General features: G+C 37.1%; 1 protein-coding gene across 1 annotated transcript in view; it reads left to right on the top strand.

Annotated features, from left to right (window-relative positions):
- The window catches only part of TRPM7 (transient receptor potential cation channel subfamily M member 7), a 119,393-nt gene that overhangs the window by 31,074 nt on the left and 64,600 nt on the right, over window positions 1-23,719 (top strand). The window contains exons 4-11 of the mRNA XM_047735809.1: window positions 2,565-2,763; window positions 7,503-7,716; window positions 10,621-10,745; window positions 11,632-11,803; window positions 14,009-14,183; window positions 15,345-15,468; window positions 17,411-17,483; window positions 19,259-19,359. Of these exons, the coding sequence (XP_047591765.1) occupies window positions 2,565-2,763; window positions 7,503-7,716; window positions 10,621-10,745; window positions 11,632-11,803; window positions 14,009-14,183; window positions 15,345-15,468; window positions 17,411-17,483; window positions 19,259-19,359 (1,183 nt within the window). The remainder of the gene's footprint in view (window positions 1-2,564; window positions 2,764-7,502; window positions 7,717-10,620; window positions 10,746-11,631; window positions 11,804-14,008; window positions 14,184-15,344; window positions 15,469-17,410; window positions 17,484-19,258; window positions 19,360-23,719) is intronic.

Raw genomic sequence — 23,719 nt, 5'->3', positions numbered from 1 at the left:
GAGTTTCAGGTGGTATCTTTTCACTCAAACCAAAGATCTTCCTTTAGTATTTGGTATAATGGAGATACAATAGAGATGAATTTTCTCAGATTGGTTAATCTGAAACTATGTTTTCATATTTTTATTTTTCATGTTTATTTTACTGTCTTTTTGAGAGCTATTTCCCCCAAGATACAGAATTTAGCTCTTTTGAGCCACTGGACTCCTGGGACCCATGCCCAGGCCATGGCCATCTTTGCCTTCCTCTCGTAGCAGATTGTCTTTCCTCATTTAAACTCTATACTGCAGGTTTTTATCCTATATATTTTTATAGTGTAAAGTATATATATGACTATGCTTTTACACTAAACACTGTATAGCTGCGTCCCATATGCTTTGATATTTTTATTTTTATTTTCATTTTGTTCCACATATTTTCTAAGTTCTTCTGTGACTGTCTTCGATCTATGAGTTAATAAAAGTGTGTCATTTAATTTCTGAATACTTGAAGAATTTCCCAGTATTTTCTTTCCTTTTAGAGAGAGAGAGTGCACACAGGTGAATAGGGGAAAAGACAGGAGGGGCAGAGCGGGGGAGAGAGAGAATCTTAAGCAGTTTCCACACCCAGCACAGAGCCCCATGAGATCATGACCTGAGCCGAAATCAAGAGACAGTAAACGGACTAAACCATCCAGGAACAACCCTCTCCCTTGTATTTTCTTTTTTTTGGTTTTCGTTTAGTTTCACTGTGGTCTGAGAAAATACTTTGTATGATTTCCATCCTTATTCTAGTTTATTGAGACTTATTTTATGGCCCAGAATATGTTTAATCTTGGTAAATATTTCTGTGCACTCAAGAAGAATTTTTGTGGGGTGCCTGGGTGGCTCAGTGGGTTAAGCCTCTGCTTTCGGCTCAGGTCATGATCTCAGGGTCTTAGGATCGAGCCCGCATCAGGCTCTCTGCTCTCTCTCTGTCTGCCTCTCTGCCTACTTGTGATCTCTCTCTATGTCAAATAAATAACATCTTAAAAAAATTTTTTAAAAAAATTTGATGTTATAATTTGGGTGAGATAAGGGATGCTACACAGAGAAGATAAAGGTTGACATCCTATTCCTTTTGTTCCTCCCCTCCCCCCGTCTTTTCTCTCTGTGTTTCATTTCGGATAGATTCTATTTTGTTTCAAGATTTTATTCATTTATTTGATAGAGTTTATGTTTTTAGGGTGCTGGATTTTATCATTCTGTTAGGGGAATTTTGACTTGTTTTAGCATGCAATTAAGTTACTTTGGGCTAATTTGATCCTTTCAAATATTGCTCGTGCAGTGTGTCATGGCACATAGTGGTGCAGGTCTAATTTAGCCCTTCTTGTTAGGCATTGCTATTCTGAGGACCCTTTTATAGGTCTTGTGTATTGAGATTTCTTACTCTGGCTGGTAGCAACACAAACTCTTCCCTGCCCTTTATGAACTTCAGGAGTTATTTAGCCTGCTGTTGTCTAGTAGTTCTTACGTTCGCCTTGGGTAGTTTGTTCTTATTCATGTTTAAGAAGATCCTTCTGCATATATTGGGAACTCTCATGTAGCTCCTTCTTGTTTCTTGCCCTACAGACTCTAGCTCCTTGGCTTCTACAAACTGTGATATGATTTTTTTAAAAAGATTAATTTATTTTAGAGAAAGAGAGAGCACGTGCACATAAGCAGGGGGCCAGGGGAGAGGGAGAGAATCTATAAGCAGACTCCCTACTGAGGGGGGGAGCTGACACAGGGGCTCATTCCCAGGACCCCAAGATCATGACCCAAATTGAAATCAGGAGTCAGATGCTCAAGCAACTGAGCCATGCAGGTGCCCCTGTGATATTTTATCAAATTAGTGAGACTACCTGGCTCCAATGGGACCTGCTTCCTACGTAGTAGTATCCTGTAGTGCTACTAGGTAGAATAGAATATAGTTGCTTTCTGCCCTTGACCCTGGGCAGCCCTTGTCATCACTGTATAGATTAGTTTGCATTTTGTTGAATTTTGTATACATGAAATCATAGAAATATGTACTGTTTGGCATTGGATTCTTTCATGAAGCATGATATTTTTGAGATTATATTGTGTTTAATAATCTAATATGAGATATTCCCATGCTGAATACTATTCTGTTATATGGCTATACTACATTTTGTAGATAACCCCATACTAGATATGGAGGACTGTATCATCAAAAAAATGTACTTATACTATTTTTTTTAAAGATTTTTTATTTATTTGACAGAGATCACAAGTAGGCAAAGAGGCAGGCAGAGAGAGGGAGAGGAGGAAGCAGGCTCCCCGCAGAGCAGAGAGCCCGATGTGGGCTTCGATCCCAGGACCCTGGGATCATGACCTGAGCCGAAGGCAGAGGCTTTAACCCACTGAGCCACCCAGGCACCCCTACTTATACTATTTTAATGCTATGTTAAAAGTATTAATTCATTGGTATTATAAAATTAAAAAGTTAAATTATTTTTATACTCTTAATTGGCTTGTTCATTTTAATTCAGTTTTCCATTGACTAAATTTTTGAAAGGTCTATTTAAAATTTCATTTCTTTCCTTTAGGTGTTTTTGTGGTCGCTTGGTCAAGCAGCATGCTTGTTTCACTGCAAGTCTTGCCATGAAATACTCAGATGTGAAATTGGGTGACCATTTTAATCAGACATTAGAAGAATGGTCCGTGGAAAAGCATACAGAACAGAGCCCAACGGATGCTTATGGAGTCATAAATTTTCAAGGGGGTTCTCATTCCTACAGAGCTAAGGTATGTCACATACTTGATTTTTAAATTTCATTTATCTTGTCTAAATAATACATAATACATACGTTGTCTGAAAATTTATATAGCAGTAGATCAGAAGGTTAGTCTCAGTCATTTATATATTTTAAAGTTCTTTGTGTAGGTGCATATACATATAGAAGTGTTACATCTTCATATCTTCTGCCCATTTTTTGATATGATTGTCTGTTTTGTGTGTGTTGAGTTTGAGGAGTTCTTTATAGATCCTGGATGTCAATCTTTTGTCTGTACTGTCATTTGCAAATATCTTCTCCCATTCCGTGGGTTGCCTCTTTGTTTTCTTGATTGTTTCCTTTGCTGTACAGAAGCTTTTGATTTTGATGAAGTCCCAAAAGTTTATTTTGGCTTTTGTTTCCTTTGCCTTTGGAGACATACCTTGAAAGAAGTTGCTGTGGCTGATATCGAAGAGATTACTGCCTATGTTCTCCTCTAGGATTCTGATGGATTCCTGTCTCACGTTGAGGTCTTTTATCCATTTTGAGTTTATCTTTGTGTACGGTGTAAGAGAATGGTCGAGTTTCATTCTTCTACATATAGCTGCCCAATTTTCCCAGCACCATTTATTGAAGAGACTGTCTTTTTTCCACTGTATATTTTTTCCTGTTTTGTCGAAGATTAACTGACCATAGAGTTGAGGGTCCATATCTGGGCTCTCTACTCTGTTCCACTGGTCTATGTGTCTGTTTTTATGCCAGTACCATGCTGTCTTGGTGATCACAGCTTTGTAGTAAAGCTTGAAATCAGGCAATGTGATGCTCCCAGTTTTATTTTTGTTTTTCAACATTTCCTTAATGATTTGGGGTCTCTTCTGGTTCCATACAAATTTTTGGATTATTTGCTCCAGCTCTTTGAAGAATACCGGTGGAATTTTGATCGGAATGGCATTAAAAGTATAGATTGCTCTAGGCAGTATAGACATTTTAACAATGTTTATTCTTCCGATCCAAGAGCATGGAATGGTCTTCCATCTTTTTGTGTCTTCTTCAATTTCTTTCATGAGTGTTCTGTAGTTCCTCGAGTACAGATCCTTTACCTCTTTGGTTAGGTTTATTCCCAGGTATCTTATGGTTCTTGGTGCTATAGTAAATGGAATCGATTCTCTAATTTCCCTTTCTGTATTTTCATTGTTGGTGTATAAGAAAGAAAGTGTACTGATTTCTGTACATTGACTTTGTATCCTGCCATGTTACTGAATTGTTGTATGAGTTCTAGTAGTTTGGGGGTGGAGTCTTTTGGGTTTTCCATATAAAGAATCATGTTATCTGCGAAGAGAGAGAGTTTGACTTCTTCATTGCCAATTTGGATACCTTTTATTTCTCTTTGTTGTCTGATTGCTGTTGCTAGGACTTCTAATACTATGTTGAACAAGAGTGGTGAGAGTGGGCATCCTTGTCGTGTTCCTGATAATCATATCAAAAAATGGGCAGAAGATATGAACAGACACTTCTCCAATGAAGACATACAAATGGCTATCAGACACATGAAAAAATGTTCATCATCACTAGCCATCAGGGAGATTCAAATTAAAACCCCATTGAGATATCACCTTACACCAGTTAGAATGGCCAAAATTAGCAAGACAGGAAACAACATGTGTTGGAGGGGATGTAGAGAAAGGGGAACCCTCTTACACTGTTGGTGGGAATGCAAGTTGGTGCAGCCTCTTTGGAAAACAGTGTGGAGATTCCTCAAGAAATTAAAAATAGAACTTCCCTATGACCCTGCAATTGCACTACTAGGTATTTACCCCAAAGATACAGATGTAGTGAAAAGAAGGGCCATCTGTACCCCAATGTTTATAGCAGCAATGGCCACGGTCGCCAAACCGTGGAAAGAAACAAGATGCCCTTCAATGGACGAATGGATAAGGAAGATGTGGTTCATATACACTATGGAGTATTATGCCTCCATCAGAAAGGATGAATACCCAACTTTTGTAGCAACATGTACGGGACTGGAAGAGATTATGCTGAGTGAAATAAGTCAAGCAGAGAGAGTCAATTATCATATGGTTTCACTTATTTGTGGAGCATAACAAATAGCATGGAGGACCTGGGGACTTAAGGGAGTTGGGGGAAATTGGAAGGGGAGGTGAACAATGAGAGGCTATGGACTCTGAAAAACAATCTGAAGGGTTTGAAGAGTTGGGGGGGTGGGAGGTTGGGGGAACCAGGTGGTGGGTATTAGAGAGGGCATGGACTGCATGGAGCACTGGGTGTGGTACAAAAACAATGAATACTGTTATGCTGAAAATAAAAAAAAATTAAAAAAAAAGAAGTGTTACATCTTGGTGAATTGAACATTCTATCATTATGAAATGTCTTTAATCTTGTCATTTTTTTTTAAAGATTTTATTTATTTATTTGCGAGATGGGGAGAGAGAAAGAGTACGAATTGGGGGTAGGGGGAAAATGAGAAGCAGAGGCAGACTCTCCCTTGAGCAGGTAGCCCAACGTGAAGCTTAGTCCCAGGATCCTGGGATCATTACCTGAGCCGAAGGCAGATGCTTAACCAACTGAACCACCTAAGTGCCCCTAAGTGGTTTCTTTATAAGCAACACATAATTTTTAAGTTTATTTTATATGTCTCACTTTTTCTTTGTTCCCTTTTCTTGTTTGCTTTGTTTTTTTGTTTTTTTAAAGATTTTATTTATTTATTTGACAGAGAGAGAGAGATCACAAGTAGGCAGAGAGGCAGGCAGAGAGAGAGAGGGCAGGGAAGCAGGCTCCCTGCTGAGCAGAGAGCCCAATGTGGGGCTCAATCCCAGGACCCTGAGATCATGACCTGAGCTGAAGGCAGAGGCTTAACCCATTGAGCCACCTAGGCACCCTGTCTTGTTTGCTTTAGATTAAGTATTTGCTTTGGATTAAGTATTTTTTTATTATTTCCTTCCTTATTAGCATCTTACTTATACATTCTTTTTCCTGTAGATTAAGCTTATAATAAACACTGGTTAAACACATTTTGATTTATTGTAAACTAGTCCTTTCACTATTTTTTGGACAGTGCGAGAACCTTTAGAATACTTGTAACTACATTTATTTTTCTTATGCTTATGTGCTTTTGTTGGCATAATTTTATTTTATTTAAAGATTTTATTTATTTATTTGACAGAGAGACAGTGAGAGAGGGAACACAAGCAGGGGGAGTGGGAGAGGGAGAAGCAGGCTTCCTGCTGAGCAGGGAGCCCAGTGCGGGGTTTGATCCCAGGACCCTGGGATGGGATCATGACCTGACCCGAGGGCAGCCGCTTAACGACTGAGCCACCCAGGTGCCCTGTTAGCATAATTTTAAACCCCACAAATAATATTTTTATATTTATCAACATTTTACCTGTTATGTTGTCTTTGTTCTACCTGCCTCCCTGCCTTGATGGGAAAAGCAGTGGTAAAGGTGGGCACATCTCTCTAAGTTTTCTTTTTCTTTTGGATTCTGATTCCAGTTTCTCATTGTCTTAGTAGATTTCTGATGCCTTCATACACGTTATTTATTTTCTAGTTTCTCTATTGTTAGGGGCAGAGTTAGTTCAAAACCGTCTAGTGTACCATTGTCCAAGGTGGAACTTCTCATTTATTCCTTATATAATTTTTTTTTAACTTTAAGCTGCTTTCCAAATACGACTTTATGCTAAATATAATAATGAGTTAAACAAAACTAACATAGGAAGACTTGGTATATCTCATTACAAACTTTTTTTTTTTTTTTTAAATAATATTTATTTGAGAGAGAGAGGGAGCACTATCAGGGGACTTGGGGGGGAGGGTGGAGGGAGAAGCAGATTCCTTGCTTAGTGAGTGGGGAGGGGGAGCCTGATGCAGGGCTGGATCCCAGGACATTGAGATCACTTGTACTGTCACTTTAGACAAAGATACATTTTTTAATCCTGTAAACCAGAAGAAGTTACTTCACAGATGTGACAGCTTATTTTCTATAGAATTTTTAAAAAAATAACTTGTAAATCTATCTGAACAACCTTGAAATATTGAGTAGAAAATATCTTTGTTATTTTACTGCATAGTCACAATTCTGTTATAAATAGACCCGATCATTGACAAAACTTTCAGATAAACAATATTTGTCTCTCCTAATAGCAAGAGTTGTAGAAGCTTCCATTTTTTTTCATTCCTCTTTTTTTCTTTTTTAAATATTTATTTATTTAGAGAGAGAACACAAGTGGGGAGGGGCAGAGGGAGAGAGAGAAGCAGACTCCCCACTGAACAGTGAGCCCGACTTGGGGTTCGATCCTGGGACTCTGGGATCATGACCTGGCCTAAGGCAAACCTTAACTGACTGAGCAGGCACCCCATTCTTCTTTCTTTTCCCTTTTCTTATCACGATAGCTAAGCTTCAGCAATTTGCACTACCGCATGTTCAAAGTTAAACAAGTCAGTAAATAACTGGATAAATTTGCAAATCGAATGAATGGTAATCAAGTTTATATAAATTGGAAGAGAAACACATTTATGTTTTAAAGGTTAGCAATTAGAGTATCACTGCTTCTATAGCTCTTACAGAATCATTTTCCAACTTTAAGGTCATTTGTTATTGCTTATTCCTGCAAGTGTTAAGTATATTAAAAGTAATCTATCAAATCTACTTCATAATAATCGGATCTAAGTAACATTTTTGTAATACTGTATAATGTTGCATTATGAAACCTATGAATATATTCAGTTATTTTGTCCTTTAAAAATCTTTTTTAGTATGTGAGACTATCATATGACACCAAACCTGAAGTTATTCTGCAACTTCTGCTTAAAGAATGGCAAATGGAATTACCCAAACTTGTTATCTCTGTGCATGGGGGCATGCAGAAATTTGAGCTTCACCCACGAATCAAGCAGCTGCTTGGAAAGGGTCTCATTAAAGCTGCAGTTACAACCGGAGCCTGGATTTTAACTGGAGGAGTAAACACAGGTAATGTGATGATTATAGCAATTTTATTTGGTGTGTTTGTAAATGTTTCATAATATCAGTTAAATATTTGAAATAATAATCAACACCAAATATCAACATAAGCAGTTTTTTTGTTAAATAATATATATAGTTCCTGAGTATAAATGGTAACTGAGTTCCTGAGTATAAATGGTAAAAGTATTTGGTTTTCATTTATTTTATTTATTTTTATTTATTTTTTTAAGATTTCATTTATTTATTTGTCAGAGAGAGTGAGCACAGGCAGACAGAGTGGCAGGCAGAGGCAGAGGGAGAAGCAGGCTTCCCGCTGAGCAGGGAGCCCGATGTGGGACTCGATCCCAGGATGCTGGGATCACGACCTGAGCCGAAGGCAGCCGCTTAACCAACTGAGCCACCCAGGCGTCCCTGGTTTTCATTTACTTTTAAAAAATAATACACTTTAGGGATGCCTGGGTGGCTCAGTTGTTTAAGCCACTGCCTTGGGCTCAGGTCATGGTCCCTGGGTCCTGGGATCGAGTCCCGCATCAGGCTCCTTGCTCAGCAGGGACCCTGCTTCTCTCTCTGCCTCTGCCTGCCACTCAGCCTGCTTGTGCTTTCTCTCTCTCTCTTTGACAAATAAACAAAATCTTAAAAAAAAAATACACTTTAGAGCAGGTATTGACAAACTGTAGTCCCATGCACCAAATCCAACCCATTCCTTTTTTTTTTAAGCGAAGGTTTGTTGGAACACAGCCACACTCATTTGTTTTTGTATTATATATAGATACATTTGTGCTGCAACAGTAGTGTGAAGAGTTGTGTCAGAGACTGTTTACCTTGCAAACGCTAAAATATTTACTGTGTGACCCTTCACAAAAAAAGGTTGTTGATCCCTACTACAGAGCCAGCTGTTATTTCTGACTTCTGGTAAATTGATATAAGAATGGTAATCCATTGCCTAGACAGTGGTAAGAAGTAGCTTTCAAAATTAATTATTAATATACTATAATTTTCCCTTTTTTTAAAATACTATAATTTTTCATTCCAAATCTTCTCTGTGACATATACAGGTTAGATATAAGAAAAACAAATTGGGGGCACCTGGGTGGCTCAGTTGGTTAAGCAACTGCCTTTGGCTCAGGTCATGATCCCAGAGTCCCGGGATCGAGTCCTTTATCGGGCTCCCAGCTCCACAAAGCATCTGCTTCTCCCTCTGACCTTCTCCTCTCTCATGCTCTCTCTCACTGTCTGTCTTTCAAATAAATAAATAAAATCTTAAAAAAAAAAAAAGAAAAGCAAATTAACTTTAATATCTAAAGTAAAATGTAGTTATTATTTAAGTTAGCTTGCAGACATCTGATTCATTATGAACAGCTGGTTTTTGAGTCTCATGGTGTGTCAGGCATTCTTCTGGCTGCTGAAGATATATTATTCCACAAAACAAAGAAAGTGTTTACCTTCATGGAACTTGTATTCTAGTGGAGGAGATGCAGATAATAAACAGATAACTAAATATGTTATATGTTAGATGATAAGTGTTATGGGGACACATGAAATACAGAGAGAGGATGGTGAGGGATGGTAGAGGGGACTTCATTAATAAGGTGACATTTGAGTAGAGATTGAAGGAAATGAGAGTGCATGATAAGGATAATGTGAGGCAGAGCATTTAAAAGAGAAAAAAACTGCTGGTGTGTTGGAAGAATGGTAAGGAGGGTCCAGTGTAGCTAAGTGGAATGAACAAGGAGTGCTAGGTGATGAGTTTGGAAAGTTAATGGGGTGCGGTAGGGGATGGGATGGGATGGGGTGAGGTGGGATAGGGTGATGAATAGCAGGGGCAATAGGCACATCGTTATATAAAGCCATGTAGGCCATTATAAGCACTTTTGCGTTTACTCTGAATAAGAAGGGAAGATTTTAAGCAGAGTTGACAAGAGCAAAGATCACTTGGATGATGTTTTGAAAATAGACTGTGAACAGGCAAGGCAGCAATTGGAAGACCAGTGAAGATGCTCTTTCCATAATCCAGGTGAGGAATGAGATCTCATGCATTATAAAAACCCAATTGAGTATTGTGTTGGTTTTCTAGGGCTGCCATAACAAAATATCACAGACTGGGTGGCTTAAACAAGGTTATTTTCTCACAGCTTTGGAGGTCCAAGATCAAAATGTTAGCAGGTTTGGTTCATTCTGAGGCCTCTCTCCTTGGCTTGTGGATGGCCACCTTCTCATTGTGTTCTCTTCACCATACATGTGCATTCCTGGTGTCTCTTTTTGTGTCTAAAATTTTGCCTTCTTAGGACACCAGGCACATTGGATTAGGTCCCACCCTAGTGGCCTCATTTTTAAAAGTACACCCTCTTTAAAGGATCTGTCTCCAGATAAGGTACCACACTCTGAGGTACTGGGATTAGGATTTCAACATACGAATTTTGGGAAGGATACAATTCAACACATAGTGATAATGAGGAGTCCTGTGTTCTTTTGAATTGTCTTTTTCTACTTTTCTTCTAATTTTTGATTCAGTTGGACAACTTTTGTAGTTGCTTATTGTGTGTGTGTTTTGCTTATGGTCCTGAGCCATACTCTTCATTTTTTTTTAGATGATCTGTAGAGCAATAACAAAAAACTACAGTTACTTACAGGAGGAATCTAAGAGAGGACTAGGCCTAACAACATGGTAAAAGTTACTTTTACGTGTGTTTCAGGCAGTTGTAGTGATTTGACATTGTGGGGTTTTTTGTTTTGTTTTGTTTCCTTTTTGGTCCTTGTGTTTTCTTTTGTAAGTTTGTCTTTTGGACCTTGTTGATTTTTATCTTCTTTGTGTAAAGAAAAATATCAACAATTATGTTATAGATTGAGTGCAGGATTGTTCTGAAAACAGTAACTACTTTCACATAAAGTAACTGAATTTTATATGAACAGGTGTGGCAAAACATGTTGGTGATGCCCTCAAAGAACATGCTTCCAGATCATCTCGAAAGATTTGCACTATTGGAATAGCACCCTGGGGTGTGATTGAAAACAGAAATGATCTTGTCGGGAGAGATGTAAGAATGATTTTAAAAATTTGTTATATTTGAACTTCTATAAACAAAATTAGAGCAAGAATAGTGCAAGTTACCTTAAACTATTCACGATCATACCATACTTTTCAAATTATGTTTGAGAAATACTTTCCTGAGGTATTTTCTTTTTTTTTCCCTTTCTTCCTGAGGTTTTCTTATGATCCTTCCAAAAATGCATTTATAGGTATAAATAATTGTCATTATAGTATTAGTACATTTTGGTTTTGGCCTTTCTCTATAACTGTTTCATACTTTTCCAAATCATGCCAGTCTTTGTAATTAAATTTTTAATGACTATATGAGATTAAGAATTAATTTTACTGTCACTAAGAGTAGTAATCAAATGGTAGCATTTTATTTCAGTAGGTTAAGGACTGTGAATTGATTATAATTATCAAGAGAGTACTGAAAAGGAATTACTGAATTATAATGATCACTTTAAGTGAGATTAAATTTCTAATATCAGTTTTAAAGATTTATGAGGGCTAGAAAAATAGAAAAATATAATTGATATTAGATTGTTCTTATTCAGTGTCCTTTGTATATTGCACTTTATTCATTAATAACCTAACCATTTCTTTATGCTATATACTCATTTATTTTGTTTCCTTTGCATGTGATAAAATAATAATATGTATTTTGCAATAAGAGTTGAAATACAATTGTATGGTCTGTCTCATTATTGATTAGTCATCAGCTGGGTTGAAAACTTGTGCTTTTAGACATACTTTTTGATATTTTCTATTTGTTACTATATTGTAAATAGAATTTTACCTCCTATTTTCCTTTACAGATTATTTCAAAGTTTATATTTTCTCTATATTATATTTAAGCCTGCCCACTAACTCTTATATTTGCTCTTTTTTAGGTGGTTGCTCCTTATCAAACCTTGTTGAACCCTCTGAGCAAATTGAATGTTCTGAATAATCTGCATTCCCATTTCATATTGGTGGATGATGGCACTGTTGGAAAGTATGGGGCAGAAGTCAGATTGAGAAGAGAACTTGAAAAAACTATTAATCAGCAAAGAATTCACGCTAGTAAGAAAACTTATAAATTTGTTACTGTTGAAATTATTCTAGGTATATTAATGGCCAGTAACTTTCTAAAAAGGTTCTTTAAAGTGCTCATTTCCTTTTGTAGCAAGACAACATACAAAACGACAAAAATGACTGATGTTAAACAAAATAGAAAGACTTAGGGCAGGAAGTCTGAGGCCAAATAGGGTACTCAGATAATTGATTCCAAAGCCACAGAGGTTCATTGGAAGCTCTGTTGCTATGTAATCCTATTGCAGCCCAAGGATTTCAGAAATACTCGTAATGTGTGATATATTCTAATACATGACTTGAAATTCATGATTGAATAGGAGAAAAGAATACTTCATTGCAAAGTAAGAATCATCTTGTTTAAAGTTTATAACATGAATAGGTATCACGCTTTAGTCTTTTTTTTTTTTTTTTTTTTTTTTTTTTTGATTTTATTTATTTGACAGAGATCACAAGTAGGCAGAGAGGCGGGCAGAGAGAGGGAAGCAGGCTCCCCGCTGAGCAGAGAGCCTGATGCGGGGCTTAATCCCAGGACCCTGGGATCATGACCTGAGCTGAAGGCAGAGGCTTTAACCCACTGAGCCACCCAGGATCCCCAGTAGATAAGTCTTGAAAGTTAGTATTCTTGACACTTGTCTTCCGTTCCATCCATAGGCATACTTTCTGGATCAACATCTAGATTTTTCTTTCAAAGAGAAGTAATTTTATAATCCTGGGACGCCAAGAAGGTGGGCTCTCTGACAAAAGAAATAGAAATACAAAATTATAGAGTGATGCATGCAGATATGGTGGAGTCATATCCTCTCCTAAACTTCAGGACCATTTTAGAATCCTACAGTTACTTGTATTTCAGATTCTCTCACTGCATTGCGGGTTATTGTAAAAACAAAAATTGGTATTCTTCACTAAGTCTTTTCTGTCATTCTTGAAGAGGTCCTAGATTTTATTGATCCGTTCCATTTATGTAATCCTGACTCTGTCGTTAACTTCTATATTAATGTTTCAGTGCATTTGAAATCTGAAATACACATTTTAAAAGTGAATAAAAACAAATATACATTAGAAGTTCAACTCATTCATTATTGAAAAGCAAACTTGGGGAGCCTGGCTGGCTTAATCGGTGGAGCATGTGACTCTTGATCTTGGGGTGTAAGTTAGAGCCCCACTGATTACTTCAAAAAAATCTTTAAAAACAAACTAAAGGGACGCCTGGGTGGCTCAGTGGGTTAAAGCCTCTGCCTTTGGCTCAGGTCATGATACTAGGGTCTTGGGATCGAGCCCCGCATCAGACTTTCCTGCTCAGTGGTGAGCCTGCTTCCTCCTCTCTCTCTGCTTGCCTCGACCTACTTGTGATCTCTCTCTGTCAAATAAATAAATAAAATCTTTAAAAAAAATAATAAAAATAAACTAAAAAACGAATTGGTGTTAGAAATTTCTTTCTTTTTTTTTTTAAAGGTGAATGACTTTAAATTTTTTTTTTTTTTGAAGATTTAAGTTATTTATTTAACAGAGCTACACAGCGAGGAAAAAAAACCACAAGCAGGGGGAGTGGGAGAGGGAGAAGCAGGCTTCCCGCCAAGCAGGGAGCCCGATGCGGGGCTCGATCTTAGGACCTTGGGATCATGACCTGAGCCGAAGGCAGACGCTTAACGCCTGAGCCATCCAGGCACCCCGGTGTTATAAATTTCTTGTGAAGATTTCAATGAGTGAAATATACAAAATAATTTTTACTTTTCAGTGAATGTAAATTCTGGTGCGTGCTTAATCATATATTGTATCTTCTAACTTTGTCATTTAGAACAGACTTAACTCGGTATTTGATTTACTTAGGCTAGATTGCTATCATGTTGAATGCTTGAAATGAAGTCAACACAGTCTTTTTTTTTTTTTAAGATTTTATTTATTTATTTGACAGAGAGAGATCACAAGTAGGCAGAGAGGCAGGCAGAGAGAGAGGAAGGGAAGCAGGCTTCCCGCTGAGCAGCGAGCCCGATGCGGGACTCGATCCCAGGACTCCGGGATCATGACCTGAGCCGAAGGCAGCGGCTTAACCCACTGAGCCACCCAGGCGCCCATGTCAACACAGTCTTAAAAGAAATTTTATTTTGGCTCTTTAGTTTGTATTTTGATTAAGTAAAAAATAAGATTAAATGACTATATTTTGCCTAATATCTTGTAACCTTTTGCTTTTTTAAGGAATTGGACAAGGTGTCCCTGTGGTGGCACTTATATTTGAGGGCGGGCCAAATGTTATCCTCACAGTTTTAGAATATCTTCAAGAAAGTCCTCCTGTTCCAGTCGTCGTTTGTGAAGGAACGGGCAGAGCTGCAGATCTCCTAGCATATATTCATAAACAAACAGAAGAGGGAGGGTAAGTGTGTGATTACAAAAAGATTTCAATAGCTATGTATAGAGGCTTGTGGTTTTCAGAGTATTAGATTCACTTCCTTTTATGAACATGAAAATTTAAAGTTTAATATAATACCTTATAGTTTGAGGAAATAGCTTATCTAATACATTATTGGAATGAATTAAAGTATAACAGTCTACACAGAGGACAGTTTTGCAAGATCTGTCATACAGGGCATATATCTTTGGACCCCTTAGTTCCATTTCTAGGTATTGTTTATACAGATATACTTTTTCATACATGTGAAATACATTTTTAAAAACATGAAAGTTACTCATTACGATGTTTATAAAGGTAAAAGACTGGAACAAAATAGAATGTGTCAAGAAGGCTAGATAAATGATGGTGTATCTACATAATGATAGTTTGTAGCTAAGAAGTGTTGTTATCTATGTACGATTTGGGGAAATTACCAAAGTATATACATGGAAAAAGGAAAGCAGTTGACATGGAACTGGGTGGATGAAGATAGTAGGAAGGACTTTCACGATGAATTTTCATTTTTATGTTTAATATCATATTTTTTTTAAAGATTTTATTTATTTGTCAGAGAGAGAGAGGGGGAGAGCACAAGCAGGCAGAGCGGCAGGCAGAGGCAGAGAGAGAAGCAGGCTCCCCACTGAGCAAGGAGCCCGATGTGGGACTCAATCCCAGGACCCCGGGATCATGACCTGAGCCGAAGGCAGCGGCCTAACCAACTGAGCCACCCAGGCGCCCTTTAATATCATATTTTTGAGCCATATAAATATATTACCTGTTGAAGAAAAGAGAAATATATGAATGTGCTCATGTGTAAGACATCTTGGTAGAGTATTTCTTAATACACCCTAATATCTTAAAGTTATCTTTAAAGAGTATCTTATAAAATGTGAGTAGTGCTGTTGCAACACGTGCCTTGTAAAACAATTTAAAATAAAGAGAAAAATAACTCTCGTTTATTTTTCCCCATAGGACTTATAGTTGGGAGTCTCATAAGGGACAATATTTCACTCAGGGCCAAGTATTTAATATTAATACATTGTCTCTAAAGGTCTTATATGGATTCATTTATACTTCATATTAGATTCTACAAATAATAGAAATTGAAATCAGTGAATTAAGTTACGTTTCTTCTCATTCCAGCAGTCTTCCTGATGCAGCAGAACCCGATATTATTTCAACCATCAAAAAAACATTTAACTTTGGCCAGAGTGAAGCAGTTCATTTATTTCAGACACTGATGGAGTGCATGAAAAGAAAGGAACTTGTAAGTAGATTCCAGCAGAATAAGACTTTTTATTTCATTTAAAACATGTTATAAATTGGTGAAATACTTTTTTTTTTTTTGAAGATTTTATTTATTTATTTGACAGAGATCACAAGTAGGCAGAGAGGCAGGCAGAGAGAGGGAGAGGAGGAAGCAGGCTCCCCGCTGAGCAGAGAGCCCGATGTGGGGCTCAGTCCCAGGACCCTGAGATCATGACCCCAGCCGAAGGCAGATGCTTTAACCCACTGAGCTACCCAGGTGCCCTGAAATACTTTTTTTTTTCATTAAAGATTTTTAAAATTTATTTAAGAGAGAGAGAGAGCACGAGAAGGGGAGGGTCAGAGGGAGAAACAGACTCCCTGCTGAGCAGAGAGCCTGATGTGGGACTCAATCCCGGGACTCCAGGATCATGACTTCAGCCAAAGACAGTCACTTAACCAACTGAGCCACCTAGGCACCCCAATACTTTTTTTTTAAAAAGATTTTATTTATTTTAGGGTGTCTGGGTGGCTCAGTTGGTTAAGTGACTGCCTTCGGCTGAGGTCATGATCCCGGAGTACCGGGTTTGAGTGCCACGAAGGGCTGCCAGCTCCATGGGGAGTCTGCTTCTCCCTCTCACCTTCTCCCCTCTCATACTCTCTCTCTCTCTTTCAAATTAAAAAAAAAAAAATTATTTAGAAAGACAGTGCTTTGGGGCAGAGGAGGAGGGAGAGGGAGAAAGAGAAAGAATCTGAAGCAAAATCTGCACTGAACTTGGAGCCCTATGTGGGGCTCCATCCTGCGGCTCGATCCTGTGACTGTGACTGTGAGATCATGACTTGAGCCAAAACCAAGAATTGCACACTTAACCAACGAAATGAGCCACTCATGTGCCCGGAAATACTTTTGTTTTTAATTTGGATTTAAAATTTTGTAAAATATTTTTAACCATGTAATGATGTTATTTATTGTTTTGTTCAAGCAGAGTGATATCAGAGAAGGATTATGGTTTTTATATGGTATTGAGACATAGACTGCACTTCTGTTTCAGGGCAAGTTAATAACTGGGCCTCAACAGAGTATATCTAGAACCAAGGAAAAACTGTAGAGAGTATTTCTATCTCTCTGGCTTCTCGAAAATATATTTGGAGGGGCACCTGGCTGGTTCAGTTAGTAGAGCAGTGCAACTCTTGATTTCAGGGTTGTAAGTTCGAGCTACACGTTGGGGTATAGAGATTACTGGGGAAAAAAAGTCTCAAAAAAACAAAGAATATATTTGGAAAAAAGTTTATTTTACTCTGATTGATTGCTCAAATTAAATTAAAGATCATTGTTGCTTAATTTCAGTTATCTAAACATGAGCTTAATTTTCAGAGATAAAATTTTTTAACAGTGATGATAGGTAGATGATGACATGGTTTGATCTGTTTCTCATGCATTTTCTTTTGTACACAATAAAGTTGCAAAGTGTGTATGGGGTTGTAATAGTCTTTCAGTTAATGAAGAATGTTATTAGATAAAAACCTCTCAAGTGGCATTTTACTTAAAATAATTGAAAGAAATTTCCAGTAAAAGGATTGAAGAAAACATTTTTCATTCAAGAATATACACACATATATATTACTTGAATTAAATGTTCACTCTGTAGAAAGAACATCAGGATTTACCCAGACACATAATCTGTAGTCTTAGGCCATAAGTTGCTTACTCTAGTAAAGGACCTAAGATAGGTCAAGAAATGAATATAATGTGAAACTAAATATTTTTAGGATACTTGCCATTTTTATTTGGTAAATGATAGGTTTTTTAATTTTGTGGGGATTTTTGTTTGAAATGAAGTAATTTCTGATCAAAGCCCCAAAAAACTTTATCTCCCAGGTAGTTGGAAATTACTTTTTGTTTTATATACCTTATGACTTAGCTTTGAAAATACAAAGGTATAATATTATGAATTGATCTTTAGATCACAGTTTTCCACATTGGATCAGATGAACATCAAGATATAGATGTAGCAATACTCACTGCACTGCTTAAAGGTAAGATTTAAGAATTTTTAAATTTTTAGTATCTTATTTATAGCCTATTTATGTAAGATAGGACTTTTCAGTATAGGTAAATGTTTGGGACTGAATTTTTCAATAATTGTTCTTTGTGGGAGGCACAGTGGTAGCTTTCTGTGACAGTAAATGGGTTTTTGTTTTTGTCTTGTAGAAATTTAAAAAATTTTTTAATGTCTAGCAGGGTTTTTGTCACCAGACTCATTTAATTATAGTATTAAGAATGTTTCACATTTTTAATTGTCTGAAAGCAAGTGTTTAAAGGTAATGAAGTCTTGATGGATAGAAATTAAAGCATTCTTAAATATGCTGTTTTCATTCTGAAAGGAAGTTTGGAAAGAAAGCTAGTGGTATCTTTGAGGACCAAAGGGTCAGTGTACATCACATTGAACTCTGTTGTCCTCTCATCTTGCCAGAGACATCCAAATGATAAACAGAATTACAGTGAGAAATCTTTCCAAAAATTAGAAGCTGAAACTGTGTTCCATCTGGGTGGGTACTTGAAAGTTCCAAGTATACAGTGAAGTGGCGGGAGCAAAGCAAGAGGACACTATGCTGTTGTCATTCACAAGAATTTGCCAAACACTAGACCATGATAAATTGCCAGTAGATCAAACATTTTAAAAATACTATAATAAAATATATGTACATCTTGGGAACAAGCCATAATAAGTAATAGAAAATCCAGAAACGATAAATGGGATTGCATATATACAAAAAATAAAACGAGAACACCTAATATTTGCTATATACTTTCTTTCTGCTAGCCACTGTTTATACTGTTTATCATTTAATCTCAAAACAACCCGAAAAGACAGATTTCCTTTTATCTTCTCATTTTATAAATGAAGAAATTAAGGAATAGGAATCTGGAGGCACCACAAAGTTGTTATAAATGAATTAGTAAGATGATGAATACCTCATGGAAAAATGAGTTAGAATTTATGTAAAAGATGTTAGCGGAATAATATAAATGCTTAGGGAAAATATGGAAAGATGGTCAATATTATAATTAAAACAAAGTGAATCTTAATACAGAAGCATTTTACTCCGCTGTTGGGTATTCTTAAACCATTGATAGATGGTATCACCTTTTTGGAGCATATTTTGGCAGTATATCAAAAGTTATAAAGTATATATTCTTCACCCAGCGTTTTGGCTTCTACAGAATTATCCTATTTAAATAATCAAGCACATGCATGAAAATATACTCAATAAAAAATTAACCTGAATGTCTACTAGAATATTTGTTGAAGCAACTTACTTCACCTTTAAAAGGTATTATTAATATGTATATAAGATAAATTTGTATGCATTGTTCTACAAAACTAAGGTATGATGTTAAGGTACATAAAGTAGGCTACTAAATACTTTGTATAGTATCACTTTTGCTTAGACAGTTTAAAGTATTTGTATGAATTTATATATGCACAGAAAAGCACCTGTAAGTGTGTTTTTCATAATCTTAACATGGTACTATCTCTGTGATGGAAACAGATCATCTTTGCTTTATTCTTACTGTTCTGCATTCTGAATTGTTTGGAATGAATGAGGGCTATGTGTTTTCTGTAGTTGGAAAATAGAAGCCCTCAGCCCTGGGGTAACCTTACCTCCCTGAGGCAGGCTACCTCTAAACAGTGACTGAAATGAGCTGTGTAAGTTAATTAAAAGGGAAGAGGGGGCATTCATAAGTGTTCACATTTTAATGGAGATAAATTAATTGAACTTGTCAACTGTTTTCTTTATTCAATAAGGCACTAATGCATCTGCATTTGACCAGCTCATCCTCACGTTGGCATGGGATAGAGTTGACATTGCCAAAAATCATGTGTTTGTTTATGGACAGCAGTGGCTGGTAAGTAAATAATCTACATACACTACGTCATTAAATTATACTGTGTAATAATAAAGTATTTGCTGGAATTGTGATCTAACTTGACATTTTATGCCTGCCTAAAATGCAGAATTAGTTTAGTTAACATTTCTATAACATCCAAATCCATTTAGGATCCTAGAAATGAAAGAAGTCTTAGAAATAGTGCCTGTATATCTGTGTTTATCAGGGATATTGGCGTGTAATTGTCTTGGGTTATTATCTGGTTTTGGTATCAGGATAATGCTAGCCTCATGGAGTAAGTTTGGGAGAGTTTCCTCCACCTGTATTTTTTGGAGGAGATTAAGAGGATTGGAATTAATTCTTCTTTGAATGTTTGGTAGTATTCACCAGTGAGCTGTCTGGTTCCGCTCTCCTATTTGTTGGTAGGTTTTGATTATTGATTCAGTCTTCTTACTAGTAATTGGTCTGTTCACATTTTCATTTCATTGTGATTCAGTCATGGTAGGTTGTGTTTTCCTGGGAATTTAGTCATTTCTTCTAGATGTTCAATTTTTTTTAAAACTTTTATTTATTTATTTGAGAGAGAAAGAGCATAAGCAGGAGTAGTGGCAGAGGGAGAGGGAAAAGCAGGCTCCCCTCAGAGCAGGGAGCCCATAGGTTGTCCTTTTTTTTTTTTTTTTTTTTAAGATCTTATTTATTTGAGAGAGAGAGAGAACATGAGAGAGAAAGCATGAGCAATGGGGAGGGGTAGAGGAAGAGGGAGAAGCAGACTCCTGCTGAGCAGGGAGCCTGACTTGGGGCTCAGTCCCAGGACCCCAGGATCATGACCTGAGCTGAAGGCAGATACTTAACCAACTGAGCCACCCAAGGCCCAGTTGTCTCAATTTTGTAGTGTATAATTGTTCTTAGTAGTCTTTTATAATCATTTGTATTTCTGTGATATTAGCCATAACATCTCCTGTTTTATTTCTGATTTTGAGTCCTCTCCTTTTTTTTTGTGAGTCTAACTAAAGGTTTTTCAACCTTTTATCTTTTCAATGAATCAGCTCTTAGTTTCATCTTCTCTATTGTTATTTTAGTTTCTATTTCATTAATTTCTATTTTAATCTTTGTTATGTCCTTCTAACTATGGGTTTTGTTTATTCTTTTTTTAATTCCTTGAGGTGTAAAGTTAGGTGTTTGAGACTTTTGAGATTTCTTGAGGTAGGCATTTATTGCTATTCGCTTTCCTCTTAGAACTACTTTGGTCGGGGCGCCTGGGTGGCTCACTGGGTTAAGCCGCTGCCTTCGGCTCGGGTCGTGGTCTCAGGGTCCTGGGATCGAGTCCTGGCTCTCAGCTCAGCAGAGGGAGTCTGCTTCCCTCTCCCTCTCTCTGCCTGCCTCTCTGCCTACTTGTGATCTCTGTCAAATAAATAAATAAAACCTTTTAAAAAAAAAAAACTACTTTGGTCCATTCTACAAATTTGGTATGTTGTATTTCCATTTTTAATTGTTTCAAGGTATTTTTTTTTTGTTTGTTTCTTCTTTGACTCATTGGTTGTTCATAGCATGTTGTTTAATTTTCACATATTTGTAAATTTTCCAGGTTTTTTTTTCATATAACTAATTTCTGGTTTCATACCACTGTATGTTTCATACCATTGAAAAGATGATTGATGGGGCGCCTGGGTGGCTCAGTGGGTTAAGCCGCTGCCTTCAGCTCAGGTCATGATCTTGGGGTCCTGGGATCGAGCCCCGCATTGGGCTCTCTGCTCAGCAGGGAGTCTGCTTCCTCCTCTCTCTCTCTGCCTGCCTCTCTGCCTGCTTGTGATCTCTCTCTGTCAAATAAATAAATTAAAAAAAAATCTTAAAAAAAAAAAAAAGAAAAGAAAAGATGATTGATATGATTTGAGTTCTCCTAATTTTACTAAGACTTGTTTTATAGCCTACCATATGATCTGTCCTGAAAAATATTCCATATTCACATGACAAGAATATGTGTTCTTTGTTTTTGGATGTGGGTGTTCTGTAAATAACTGTTAAGTCCACTTAAGGCCAGTGTTTTCTTACTGATTTTCTGTCTGAATGATCTATCTATCATAGATAGATAGGGAGGGGGTAGTATTAAAGTATCCTACCATTACTGTATTGCTGTCTCTTTCTCCCTTTGTGTCTTTTAATATTTCCTTTATATATTTAGGTTCTCCTGGGTTGGATGCATAAATATTTACAAATCTTGTATCATCTTATTGGATTGACTCCTTTATTATTATGTAATGCCTTGTCTTATTACAATGTTTGTTTTAAAGTCTGTTTTGTCTGAGAAAAGTATTGCTATTCCATCTGTCTTTTGGTTTCCATTTGTATGGAATATCTTTTTCTGTCCCTTCACTTTTAGTCTATGACTTTACATCTAAAGTGAGTCTCTTGCAGGCATCATATAGGTGATGAGTCTTCTTTTTTTTTAATCCATTCAGACATTGTTTTTTGGCTTGATGGATGAATGGGTAAGGAAATTGTGTATATATATAATGGAATATTATTCAGCCATAAGAAAGAGTGAAATCTTGCCATTTGCAACAACATAGATGTACCTTGAGATCACTATGCTAAGTGAAATAAAATACCATATAATCTCTTTTATATGTGGAAGTAAAAAAGAAAAATCAAGTTTACAGATAGAATAGATTAGGGGTGGGGAAATGGGGAAGATGGGTGAAGAGGGTCAAAAGGTTAAAAGAAGGGGCGCCTGGGTGGCTCAGTGGGTTAAGCCGCTGCCTTCGGCTCAGGTCATGATCCCAGAGTCCTGGGATCGAGCCCCACATTGGGCTCTCTGCTCAGCAGGGAGCCTGCTTCCTCCTCTCTCTCTGCCTGCCTCTCTGCCTAGTTGTGATTTCTCTCTGTCAAATAAATAAATAAAATCTTTAAAAAAAAAAAAAGGTTAAAAGAAGAAAGGAAGGGAGGGTGGAAGGGAAAAAAAAGAAATAGTCCTCTGTGTACAAGAGAATTCATTACAGTGTTATCTTAGGTATTTAGACCAGCTTCTTCTATGGTCTTTCCCATATTTCTAAATGGCAGCAACCTTTTCCCAGTTTGGGGGATAAGAAACCTTAGTGTCATTTTTTAATTTTCTCTTTTTCATATATTCTAGTCCAATTCCATTTGTAAATGTTTTTAGATCTACTTTCAAAACACCCATTTTTTTTTTTTTTTTTTTTTTTTTTTTAAATCATCCTGGTCCATTCTACTATCACCCTTCTATATTGCTTCGTAGCATCCTGTTTGGTTTCCATGTTTTCATTGTTCCTCTCCCTCTGGACAGAAGATGGATCACATCACATTTATGCAGATCATAATCCAGAGCCCTTATGGTGGCCTGTAGGGCTTCATATCTTCTGCCCTATTACTACTTCTCTTACCATACATGTTAAGACTATTCCCTTTGCACTCTTTTATGTCGCCATAAATTGGTATGTTCTTAAAACATACCAAGAATGCTCCCCTGATGTTGATACTTGCTGATTTTTCTCTCTGGAACCGTTTCCTCTAGATGCCTACCTGGACTTGATTCCTTTTTTTTCATTTCTTTTTTATAAAAAACATTTATTTATTTAAGTAACGTCTACACCCAGTGTGGGGCTCAAACTCACGACCCCGAGATCAAGAGTTGCATTCTTCTGTCTGAGCCAGCCAGGCACCCCTCTTTTTCTGGTTTCTAATCAAACATGTTCTTCTCAATTAGGCTTTTATGGTTCACCCTATTTTGTTTTGTTTTTAAGATTTTTATTTATTTATTCGTCAGAGAGCGAGAGAGCAAGCAAGGGGAGCAGCAGGCTGAGGGAGAAGAAGGCTCCCTGCTGAGCAAGGAGCCTGATACGGGACTCGATCCTCAGACTCCAGGATCATGACTTGAGCTCAAGGCAGACACCCAGCTGACTGAGCCATCTGGGTGTCCTCACCCTATTTTTAAATTTTATTATTTTAGGTTTATTTACTTTAGAGAGGGAGCATGCTGGAGAGCACCAGGGTGTGGGTTGGGATGGGGCAGAGGAGAGAGGGAGAGAGAATCCCAAGAAGATGCCATGCTGAGTGCAAAGCCTGACTGGGGGCTTCATCTCATGATACTGAGATCAGAACTGGAGCCGAAACCAAGAGTCAGTCTCTCAACCAATTCCACCACCCAGGCGCCCATCCCTTCTTTAATAGTACTCCCCTGTGATAGCATTTTCTGTGTTTTTTGCCATTTTTTCCTTTAGCATTTATCATCATATATCTTAGCTATTTTTTTTCTCTTTTTACTTCTAGAAAGCAAATTTTATAGAGGCAAGATTATTAAAAAATAATATTTTTGTTAACCTGCTGTATTCACAGACTGGCATAGTAAACACTTGACAGATTT

The sequence above is a fragment of the Lutra lutra genome, chromosome 7 (assembly GCF_902655055.1).
Source record: "Lutra lutra chromosome 7, mLutLut1.2, whole genome shotgun sequence".
Taxonomy (NCBI): Eukaryota; Metazoa; Chordata; class Mammalia; order Carnivora; family Mustelidae; genus Lutra; species Lutra lutra.
Note: the sequence above shows the minus strand (reverse complement) of the source record. Positions and strands in the feature narration are given on the sequence as shown.